Below are 11822 nucleotides of genomic sequence, written 5' to 3'. Positions count from 1 at the left end.
ATTTATTGATACTGTATTACTTTTTGGAGGTGACATCTCATTTTGGGTTTATGTAGGGTGTGAGGTAGTCTGCTTCTTCTGTGTCATTGTGGTGGACTTCTCCCCTTTTTTAAGCCTGAGGCCTTAGCAGGCTCTTGGTCTGATAACCTTGGCTCAGGAAGTCATTGCTCCAGATGAGGGCATGGTAGCTACCCTGAGTTTCTCTCTGATCCTTTGACTTAAGGGAAGATTTGCTTCAGCTGGGGAGAGATACAGCCTGATAATTAGCAGCCTTCTCTGTCAGGCAACTTCTGCAGCTAGTCATGTCCAGTGCAGCTAGTCAGGTCCACAGGGTCCACAGCTCAAGGGTGCTCGCTCAAGCTCTGTGAGTGGGGAGGAAATGGTTTCACCTGTGATATTGGTACTCCTGGCATGAGGGGCAGTGGCGGGGTGGCAGTAGGTCGTCCTCCAGGAGGTGGTGATAAGGTTTCCAGGTATAGGGGCTGGGTCCTCCAGACAGCAGGGTCAGGGGTCTAGTGGTCTGGGCAAGAGAGCAGTCCAGGCCAGACTAAGACATTTTAAAGAGAGTTACTTTGCTAATCAACTGGAAGAGATCCACAGTGTGGTGGTGGAGACCTCAAAGTGGTTTTCAGAGGCTATAAATTGCACAGGAGATTGCCCATATTTCTCCTGAAGTAGAGCTTGTGGATTCAAGCTACATGTTGTTAGGTTGACAGTGCAACTATACCCCTAGGTAACTAGACTTTTTATAGATCTTGTTATTATGTACTATCAAGTCAACCACGACTCATCGTGACCCTATGAACAACAGCTCTGAACCTTGCCCTTTCCTGTGTCAACCTTACCATCTTTGACACACCAGACCCCATTGCCTCAGTAACTGTGTCAATCCTTCTCATCCAAGGTCTTCCTCTTTGTGCTGATCCCTCACCCTTCCAAGCATGATGTCTTTTCTCCAAGGACTGGTCTCTCCTGACAGCATGCCTAAAGTATGTGAGACAGAGTTTTAAAATCCTAGCCTCCAAGATGCAACCTGCCTTCATCCTCTCCAGAACAGACCTGTTTGGGTTTTTTGGCAGTCCATGGTATATTTAATACTCTTCTCTAGCACCATAACACAAAGATATTGATTCTTCTTCAGCCATCCTTGTTCACTCTCCAGCTTTTAGATACATAACAAGCAATTGAGAAAACCATGGCCTGGATTAGACAAATCTTAGTCTCTTTAATGACATTGTTGCTCTTTAGTGCTCTGGAGAGGTCTTTGACAGCAGACATTCCCAGTGCACTTCGTCTTTTGATTTCCTAACTACTGGTGCCAAGGGTGTTGATTCTGGATGCAAACAAGGTGAAATCATTAACAACCTTGATCTTTATCTATCACTTACTGGCCCAATGGTGAGGATTTTTGTTTCCTTGATTTTGAGATGCAATTTATATTGAAGGGTGCAGTCATTGATCTTCTGCAGCAAACACTTCAAGTCCTCCTCAATTTTGGCAAGGAAGGTTGTATCATCTGGATAACACAGGTGGTTGATGAGCCTTCCTCTATTTCTGATGTCTCATTCTTCTTCTTAAAGTCCAGCCTCCCAAATGATCCATTCAGCATATAGATTAAAAAGGTGCAGAGAAGGGGTACACCCCTGATGCACTCCTTTCTTGATTTTGAACCATGCAGTGTTCCTATAGATCTTAGATTTCCATAAGCCCAAATGCTTCAGATTTCAAGCTTCAATACAAGATGACAGTTTACATGAAGTGCCTGTGATGTTGCCTACAATATGTCAGCACTCTTCCCATTTCTGTTTTCTTTCATGCACATTTTCCCTCTCTTCCTATCTTCTCATCTTTACTTTTGGGCAAGTGTTGTCTTTTGGATTTTCTAAAACTGATTGTTTTAAGGACTATGTTTCTCTGTGGTGTGGTGTTTATTTTATGTAACTGCTTTTTTTGGCTGAAGATAATTTTTCTTTTTTTTTTCAAGACTTAAAGGCAATGTATGACAAAAATGTTTCTTTATTGAAAATATTCTAAGAATATACCCTACTCAACTGTATTTCTTATTTACTATCTTTTTTTATTCTTATTTTAATTTTAGCTAAAAGAAAATTTAAGGAGCACAGAGCGGAAACATCAGGAGACCCTTAGAAGACTGGAAGGAAGGTTTTTTGAAGAAAAGGTAAATGCTATTAGGATTAATTGGGAAATTTTATTTTATTTTATTTTATTCTTCTCTTTTCTTCTCTTATTTTATTTTTTTTTGTGTGTGTACCATCAAATCGGATCTGACTGGTACAGGAGGAGATTGCCCCTCCTTCCCCGGCAGAGCATCTGGTGGATTTGAACCACATGCCTCTGGGATTGCAGTGCAGCTTCTTGCCACTAGGCCACCAGAGCTCCCCCAAGGGAAATATTTTCTTTAAGAAACTGTGCAGTCTGCTTCCATAATGATATAAAAATTCTCAGCTGACCCACTCAGCTGATTCATGAGAGTGTTCAGGTCGTGTAATTCATAGGAAATCGCACTCCTAAACCAAAGACAGCATCTGTCTAATGAGAAAGATGGGCAGTCTCCTCCGTGTAATTTACAGCTTCTGAAAATCCACTGGAGGGTAAGCTATGAGTCACTTGCAACTCGGCAGCAATGAGCTCTTTTTGTTTTCTTTAATAGAAAAATATATCCACTTGCCATTTGTCCTCTTATTAGAAAATTAAAGATCATTATCAAATCACAGCTGGATAAAAAAACAGGGAAAGCAAAACCCGAGCCCTTTTAGAAATTACTGAAATGTCTTCTATAGAATAGATTGTCATTTTACAGATTGTCTAGGCATATTGCTTAAGGTAGCTAGCTGCTAACTGAAGTGGCCACAGTTCAAATTCATTAGCTACTCTGAGAGACAAAGATGGACAGTCTCTTCCCATAATGATTTTAAAACTCAGCTCATTGGTCCCTATCTATGCATTTAAGGCAGCTCTGCCGCCTTCCCCAGTTCTCTGCACGCACATCCCAGAGCCTGTTCCGCTGAGATGATGCACATAACCTTGTAAAGCAACAGCGTTTCCAAGAGCCTTGTCCTCTGAGTTAGGAGGAAGGGGTTCTCTGGCAGCAGGGAGAAGGAACATCACCTTCTGCTACTTAGCTGCTGCCTCCAGCCCCTAACCTCTCCTTCCCAAGGCATTTGTCAAGGAGACTCAGGGTCCAGAAATCAAGTTTCCCAACTACCAAAGCCCCAACAGACTCCCCTTAGAGAGAAAGAGAATGATCTCTCCCCCAAAGACCTCAGGCCTGTTCCATCTTGCTTCATCCACCTCCACCTCGATTGCACACTGTTTCTGTACGGGCTACACCCTTATTGGCCTCAGTTTCTCTGCTACCCTCCCGCATCCCCAAAGTGGGGAAAAAAGCCAGGTGAAACAGTCGCCTCCTGGTGGTGGAGTGAGGTATCGCATCTCCCTACTCCAGTCTGACCAACCAAGGAACCTTATGCTTATCTCCTCGCTCGCCAGGCTCCTCTATGCTACAAGATACCAGGGACTTTACCAAAGCCACCCCCATCGCCTCGGCCCTCTGCACCCCTCCTCCCTTAAGGAACAGAAAGCCATGATGTTTTTAAGCAGAACCTACAGAACCCAAGCTTTTCTTTAGTGTTCAAAGCTATAAAGGAGGTGGCGGGGATGATGGTGGTGGTTTAAATTCAGCTCATTGTTATTCAGTCAGAAATAACTCATAACTGACCCTTCAGAAGGTTTTCAGTGGCTAGAAATTAATAACATAGGAGGAAATTGCCCATCTTTCTCCTGAGAAGCGATTAGTGGAGTTGACCCACCATGAACTCCTCTACTAGAGCGTTATGCCACCAGCTTCAGGAGCCTGTTTATTTTTAGAGGGGCAGCAGTGATGTCTGACCCTATAATAGGGAGCACTGGTGACTTAGTCGTAAGGACTTTTCCTGCCAACTTAAAGGCATGCGGTTCAAATCTTCCGGCTGTTCCCTCCCATATGATGCACTGCCTCTGCAAACCGCTGGAGGGTCAGCTGTGGGTCAGCTTAGACTCCACAGGACCAAACAGCACAACAGCAGCAGTGGTGTCCTCACTCTAATATCTTCTTTTTTAATATTAGTGAAGGTTTGTTGGTGTTATTGATCTTTTAAAAAATCCCAAATTTGGTTTTGTTTATTCTCTTTGTTGTCTCATTATTCTCTAATTTATCTGTTTGGTTCTTCATTATTCATTTCTTCTGGTAATTTTTTTCTTAATTACTCTTCTTTTTCTACTCAAGGTATAAAGTTAAGTGACTGATTTGAGATCTTTCTTCTTTTTAAATTATAGGGTGTAAATTTCCTTTTAAGCATTGCCTTTATTGTATTTACCAGTTTTGAGATGTTGATCATACATTTGTTTATTAATCTGTAAATATTTTCTGATTTCCCTTTAGATTTCTTTTTTTACTTATTAATTGGTTATTTTCAACATATTTGCCTAATTTCCAGTTTTTCTTTAGTTGCTAATTTCTAATTTCATTCCATTATGATTAGAGAAGATTCTTTGTATGATTATAGTCTCTAAATAATTAAATAAAAAAGGATATCATTTATCCTAGAAAATTTATCCATGGACATTCGTGAAGAATGTGTATTGTGCTAATATTGGGTTGAGTGCTTTGTGAATGTCTTTCTAGTCTGGTTAGTTTATTGTTGTTGTTGTTAGAAGTTACCAAGTGGACCAGACCCCAACTCATAGCAACCTTCTCTGTAATATATTGATACCTTTCCAGATTCTCTACCATCCTCACTATTTCCATTGTCTCAGTCATTGTGTTGAATGCATTTTGTTGGGGATCTTCTGCTTCTTCATTGGCTCTTCATCTTTCCAAGCATGATGTCCCTTTTGAAAGACTGGTCCCTCTTGACACCTTGGTTGCATTTCTCTCAATATAGGTATGCTCTTTGGCATCCCTTGATATACTTCGTACCCTTCACCAGCACAACAATTCAAAGACATCAATTCCTCTTCTGTCTTCCTTATTCATTGTCCAACTTTAATATGCATGCGAAGCGATTGAAAATACCATGGTTTGGATCAGGTGTACCTTAGTCTTTAAAATGACATCATTGTTCTTTAGCATTATAAAGAATTTAAGAGTGTTGTTCAAATCCACCAGTTCTCTATTGATATTCTATATAGATAGATATATTCTGCTCAGTATAGAAAGTGGCATGTTGAAGTCTCCAACTATTATTGCCAATATTTGCATAATTTCATTTAAGACTTTGATGTTAGATGCATATGTATTTATAATTGCTTGACTCCACTACATGAATTATCCCTTCTATCATTACATAATGCCCTTCATTGTCACTTATAACAGACGTTAGTTTAAAGTCTTTTTTTGGTCTGATATTAAATAGCTCTTCCATTTCTCATTTGGTTACTGTGTATATGGATTTTCTCCCTACCCTTTCACTTTCAACCTGTTGTGTCTTTGGTTTTGAAATGTTGCTCTTATAATGGTATGATGGGTTTGGTTTGGCTTTTTTTTTTTTCAAGAATTCTGCTAGTGTCTACTTTTTGATTGGAAAATTTAATCCTTACATTTAGTGTATGGCTTAGTGGTAAGGAGTTGTGCTTCCAATTCAAAGGCAGGCAGTTCAGATCTCCCAGTTGCTTTGAGGAGATTTACAGCCTTTGGAGGAACAGCTGTGAATTGATTTTGTTCTTCAATACTGATAACCCATTTTTCTTTGTATTTCTTGAACTAATAGCACAAGATAAACTATTAATTCCTTTAAAAATAGTTGTTGTTTTAAATAATATATGGGTGTGTCGGAGACAGTGCCATTGGCACAGGATAGAGCAGGGTTTAGGGCTGTTGTTGTATACAGGGTGGCTATGAGTTGCAAGCGACATGACAGCACATAATAACAACAACAAGAAGACTCAATGAGATGGGTTGACACAGTAGCTGCAGCAGTGGTCAGGATGACCCAGGACTGGGCAGTGTTTCATTCTGTTGTACAGAGGATTGCTATGAGTTAAAACTATTTAATGGGCTCAACAACAGATTTACCAATAAAAAATACTGCAAAACTGTGTTTATAGTTGCATATGAAATTAACTTTATCTGAAACCTAAGATTTTTTTCACCTTGTACAACTTTGAGCTGCTATTTTAGTGTGGTTTCCTTTCAATCTGAAGAGGACTCCCTTTTAAGTGCTTCTTGTAGGGAAAGTTTGGTCATATTGAGCTTATTCATTTTTTCCCTTATTTGTAAATATCTCCATTTCACCCTCATTTTTTGAAGGATAATTTTTCTGGATATAGACTTGTTGGCATTTCTTTTCTTTCAGCACTTAAAATATGACATTCTGTTGCATCCTGACCTAGGCTTTCTAAAGCAGAATTGGCATATAATCTTGATGTTCTCTTGTATGTGACAATTTACTTCTCTCCTTTTTGGAATCTCTATCTTTGGTTTTTGAGAATTTGATATCATGTTACCCTCAACTCCCCACCCCCTAATTTTATTTAAATGTCTCTATTTAGGTTCCAAGTCCCAACATAGTTTTCCCATATTCATATGTTGGAGATCTTGACCTTTAGAGTTGACTGCTCTACCAGTCTGTGTTTAAAGACTGAAGTTTTGTTTTGGATTTTTTCAGACTGAAGTTTTTGATATGTAAGAATTCTTCTTGTTATAATTAAAGGTTTTCATTTAAACAGCATCTTTTCTTTGTTAGAATCGGCTAGAACAAGAAGCTGAAAAGAAGATAGTCATGTTGGCAGAGAGAGCCCATCATGAAGCTGTTATGTAAGGATCTTCTACTCCTTTTTGTGCTGATGGCCTGGCTTACCTCTGTGCTGTTTTGTCTTTCTCGTGTGTGTAACATTGTCTTTTTGCTTCTCTCCTGGCTTGTTTTCTAATTTTTTGCTCTCCTCTCCCTTGTGATTTCTTTCATTTTATGTCCCTTTTCTCTACACTCTCTGGGTAGCAGGATGGTAAGGTAGGAAAAGCATGGCTTTCATGTCAGACTTTTAACATGTACATAAACTAACCTTAGGAAAATTGATTAATTAAAAAAAAAATCAGTTTCTTCCTGTGAAGTTAATAATTACAGTTTTACCAGGTTGTAATGAAAGGTATATTCATGACAGTAACACCCAGCTGCACAATATTAAGCAAATCTCAGTATATTTGGGAGTTTATTCATTGCTCATATAAAAATCCATTGTATGTCTGTCAGCTTACCTCTAATGGTGCTTCAGGTGGTCACGCTGCTTTCTTCTTGGACCTTTATTGTCTTAAGGCCCTTTTCAACTTGTTATGTGGACAGGACAGAGATGGAAAACTCATACCTCTGTCACTCATCTTAGATTGTAAATGCCACTGCATTTTTTACTTTCCCTTTGCAGAGAATTTTGTCACAAGATTCCCACCAAATTATTGTATACCCAATATATGTCAAATAAGTCATGGCCATTGTTATTATTATTGATGGAGAGTAAAGCAATCATTATTCTAGTTTGATAGTAGCTATTAATTAGGTCTGTAATTTATAATGTTGTATTTATTTGTTTTAGGCAACTGAATAATGCTGGGAGAAATGTCTTTAAAGAGAATATTTATCTCCAGAAAGCACTCGCACACCATATGAAGGAAGCCAATGATCTGCAAAAAAATTCCCAGAGATTACAAGAAACTAAAAATTTCCTTTTATATCAAAAGGTTCTCAGTCTCACATGGATTTCTCTCCCTACCCATTAAAAAAAAAAAGAAACAGAATTGGATTGGTGAACACTAAGAGTCAGTTATAATAATGCTACAAAGAAAGAAGGACATTGTCTGATGACTTATGCTCCTTAACTTGTTCTTGTTAGATGTCATCTGGTTGACTATGATTTATGGTTACTCTGTGAACAACAGATCACATAACCTTACACTATCTTTATGATCTTTGCATTGTTGAAGCCACTGTCAGTTTATCTTGGTGAAGATCTCTTCTTTTTTGCTGACACTCTCATTTTCCCGGTATGATGTCTTTTTCCCAAGGACTCCTGATAGCATGCCTAAAGTATGTGGGACAAAGCTTAATGTTTCTTACCTCTAAGGAGCACCTTAGTTGCACTTCCTCTAAGGCAAATGTGTTGCTTCTTTTGTCAGTGCATGGATATTTAATAGTCTACCAATATCTATTCTTTGGTCTTCCTTATTCATTGTCCAACTTTCACAAGCACACACAGATGTAAAATATGGATTGGGTGAGGTGTACTTGAGTCTTAAAACTGACATTCTTGCTCTTTAGCTCTCGAAAAGAGGTCCTGAATGCAGTTTTCCCCAATGCAACACATCTTTCTGACTTCTTAACTGTTGTTATCATGGATATTGATTGTGGATCCAAGTAAAAGGAAATTATTGACAGTCTTTTCTCTATCTGTCTATCTATTGGACCAGTTGTGAGGATTTTTGTTTTCCTGATGTTGAGATATGGGAGAAAGATGGGAAGTCTCCTCCCATGTTGTTAATATGCTCTGAAACCCCACAGGGGAGTCAACTGTAATCCATTCTGACTTGATACAGTGAGTTTTGAGATATGTAATATTGTATTGATGGACCTTTCCAAAGTGCTGAAGAGCAATGATGTCAGTCTAGATGTATCTAGTACACCTAGTACACCTACTGTATTGATGGACCTTTCCAAAGTGCTGAAGAGCAATGATGTCAGTCTAGATGTATCTAGTACACCTAGTGCACCTACTCCAGGCCATGGTCTTGCCAATTACTTGTTATGCTTCAGAGAGTTGGACAATGACTAAGGATGACAGAAGAAGAAGAGATGCCTTCTAGTTGTGGTGCTGGAGAAGAGTCTTGAACATACCATGGACTACCAAGATAAGAAATAGGTCTGTCTTGGAGAGAATGAAATCAAGTCTCTCCTTGGAGGCTAGGATTTTGAAGCTCTGCTTCACTTACTTTGGGCACGTGGCCAGGAGAGATTGGTCCTTGGAGAAGGACATCATGCTTAGAAGGGTGGACAGACAGCGCAGGAGAGAAAGACCCTGGATGGGATGGATTGATACAGTGACTGGGGCAATGGGTGTTGGCGTGTCAGAATTAGTGAGCCTGGCTCAGGACAGGGAAGGGTTAATTGGGTTGTTATGCATTGCAGGTGACTCAATGGCACATAACAGCAATAACCTACTATAACAGGTTTGGAAGCAGGAGTGGCATCCATTTCCTAAACAACATGTCTCCAGAAACTTTGATAAATGTTGATAGTTGTAGAGGGGGTTCAGGCCTTTTGTTCATAGGGTCACTATGAGTCATGCTCGACTCAAAGGCAATCAACAACAACAACAATGTGAATTGAAGGTTGTAGTCTTTGATCTTCTTTAAGTGCTTCAAGTCTTCTTCACTTTCTGCATGCAAAGTTGTGTCATCTATGTAACACGTATTGTTGATGAGCCTTCCTGATGCTGTATACTTCTTAATAAACCCAATTTCTCTAATGATTTGATCAGCATACAGGTTGAACAGGTAGAGAGAAAAGATACAACCTTGACACACACTTTACCTAATTTTAAACCACATAGTATCCCCTTGTTCTATTGGGATGATTGCTTCTTGGTCCAATACACATTGATTTGTTTGTACTTTCAGCAGTTCCTAGGACATTCAGTGGTCTTTACCAACAACACAATGGAAGGGCATTGATTCTGTCTTGGTCTTCCTTAGTCACTATCTAACTTTCATATGTATATAAAGCAATTGAATATCCCAATTGTTAATATTTTACTGTGCAGTCTTGCTGATTTTAGAATTATCCTTTGATAATGCAAAAGATCTAATTTTAAAGAAAAGTAAGTTTCTTAATTGTCAAAAAGCCCTGAGTTGCCTTTATAAGACCCTAGTATGATAGCCACAATAGGCTATTGTGTGTCAGGAAGTGTGAGGATGGAGCAGGATTCAGAACGGGGTTCAGATCTTTTGTTTATAGGGTCACTATGAGTCCTATTCAGCTTGACGGTACCTAACAACAACAATTCACAGTATATTACCAACTTCAGTCAGGAACTTTTGAGTTCTGGAATTATTAATGAAAAAAACCCACAACTAGCCTATACCTCTCTCATAATTCATTGTGTGTGTGTGTGTGTTTGTTTCTTTTTTAAAGGAAATCAATGACCTGTTGGTTAAGGAAAAAATTATGCAACTTAAGCAGCAGAAATCACAAATACAAACTCTCCAGAAAAAAGTATTAAGATTGGAGACTGCCCTGATTTCTATGACGAAAGAGTTTGAAGCTGAAGTTTTAAGACAGCAGAAACAAGCAATAATAGAGAACCAGTCAGGTAAGGTAGAACTTGACAAACTACAGCATCTTCTTCAGATGAAGGACAAGGAAATGAATCGCGTGAAGAAGTTGGCCAAGAACATATTGGATGAGAGAACAGAGGTAGAAAAATTCTTTTTGGATTCTCTACACCAAGTGAAGCAACAGATCTTGCTCAGCAGAAAACGTTATAAGCAGATAGCACAAACTGCCTTCAATTTAAAAATGAGGGAAGCATGTGCAGGAAGGACAGAATATCCCAAAATCCGAACATTTGATGGCAGAGAGCACAGCACCAATAATGTGAATGAAGATCTTATAGAGGCTGAGAAATGGTACTGATAATGCTTTAATAAGTTTGTTTTTTTTCAAATTGTGATTTGAGTGAAAGATTATATTCTTTATATTTATATGCTGTTATTTTCATGCCTGTTGGTGAAAGAAGAACTCTGAAACTTTCAGATTTATAATAGTTAAATATTGAGTAGATAATATATTAAGTTACTGAAGGACCGGAAGTGACTGCTTGTAACTCCTGTGCTCAGCATAGTGTGTAGAGCTAAGTAGGTATTCTGTGGATGTGTCCTCCTCCTGCTCTGGGCTTCCTGACAAGACATTTGTTAAAGAGAAGATCATTTGACTCATAGAATGTCACTGTATTAAGTTTTGGCTTGTTTTGTTTCCTATAAATTAGAAATTAGTTAGAAAAGCTTGATTAGATTAAGTTTAAACATTTTGATATAAGCATCCTTCATAAATATTTTGTAATATGTCTTTTACTACCTTGAAATGAAATATGTAAGTTATAATATCTAACTAAGCATTTAATTGAAAATATTAATACAATGCTGAAAAGTTTATAGTTGTTTGTTGTATAGAACTTTCTCTTGTTTGGAAGGGTAGCCAGCGGTGCTCTCCCATCATTGTATTAACCAAAAGTCCCCACAGGCTTCCCAAATACCATCTAGAAATCTATGCCACTTTAATAAAGGTAACAGTATGCTTGAGATAGCTGCTGAGTATATATAGTGATTAAATGCCATAGTATTTTTTTTACTAAAGAACTCTCCCCTCCTTAAACTTGGATTAAGTGATAATACATTTTGAAGATTATTTTGAAAAAATTAATTTATATTTCAAAACAATTGAATTCTTCAAAGGCTCTAATTCAAGAAACTGAAAAGCACTTCCATTATTTTATATATTTATAATCTGGTGGCATAGTCTGTAGGAACTTGTACTGCTAACTCAAAGCCATAACTCTCTGGCAGTTTGAATTCACCAGAAACTCCATGGATGAAAGATGGGAAATCATCTCCTATGTGATTTACAGCCTTGAAAACCCTGAGGAAGTTCAGCCTTGAGTCAGTTCTAACTCAGTAGTAATGAATCTGAGTTATACATATACATACCATCATGATCTCTTAAGAGGGTCTTAGGTATGTAATTGAAAAGAACCTACAAAACAGTCTATTAAAAATCACATAC

At 38.4% G+C, this 11822-nt stretch overlaps 1 protein-coding gene across 1 annotated transcript in view; it reads left to right on the top strand.

Annotated features, from left to right (window-relative positions):
- Positions 1-11822, top strand: part of CCDC176 (coiled-coil domain containing 176) — a 64415-nt gene that overhangs the window by 35242 nt on the left and 17351 nt on the right. The window contains exons 5-8 of the mRNA XM_006884787.1: positions 2099-2179; positions 6744-6814; positions 7585-7729; positions 10176-10669. Coding sequence (XP_006884849.1) covers positions 2099-2179; positions 6744-6814; positions 7585-7729; positions 10176-10669 — 791 coding nt within the window. The remainder of the gene's footprint in view (positions 1-2098; positions 2180-6743; positions 6815-7584; positions 7730-10175; positions 10670-11822) is intronic.

The sequence above is a fragment of the Elephantulus edwardii genome, unplaced genomic scaffold (assembly GCF_000299155.1).
Source record: "Elephantulus edwardii isolate Elephantulus edwardi_28Jun2011 unplaced genomic scaffold, EleEdw1.0 scaffold00037, whole genome shotgun sequence".
NCBI lineage: Eukaryota > Metazoa > Chordata > Mammalia > Macroscelidea > Macroscelididae > Elephantulus > Elephantulus edwardii.
This window is presented reverse-complemented; position numbering and strand designations above follow the sequence as displayed.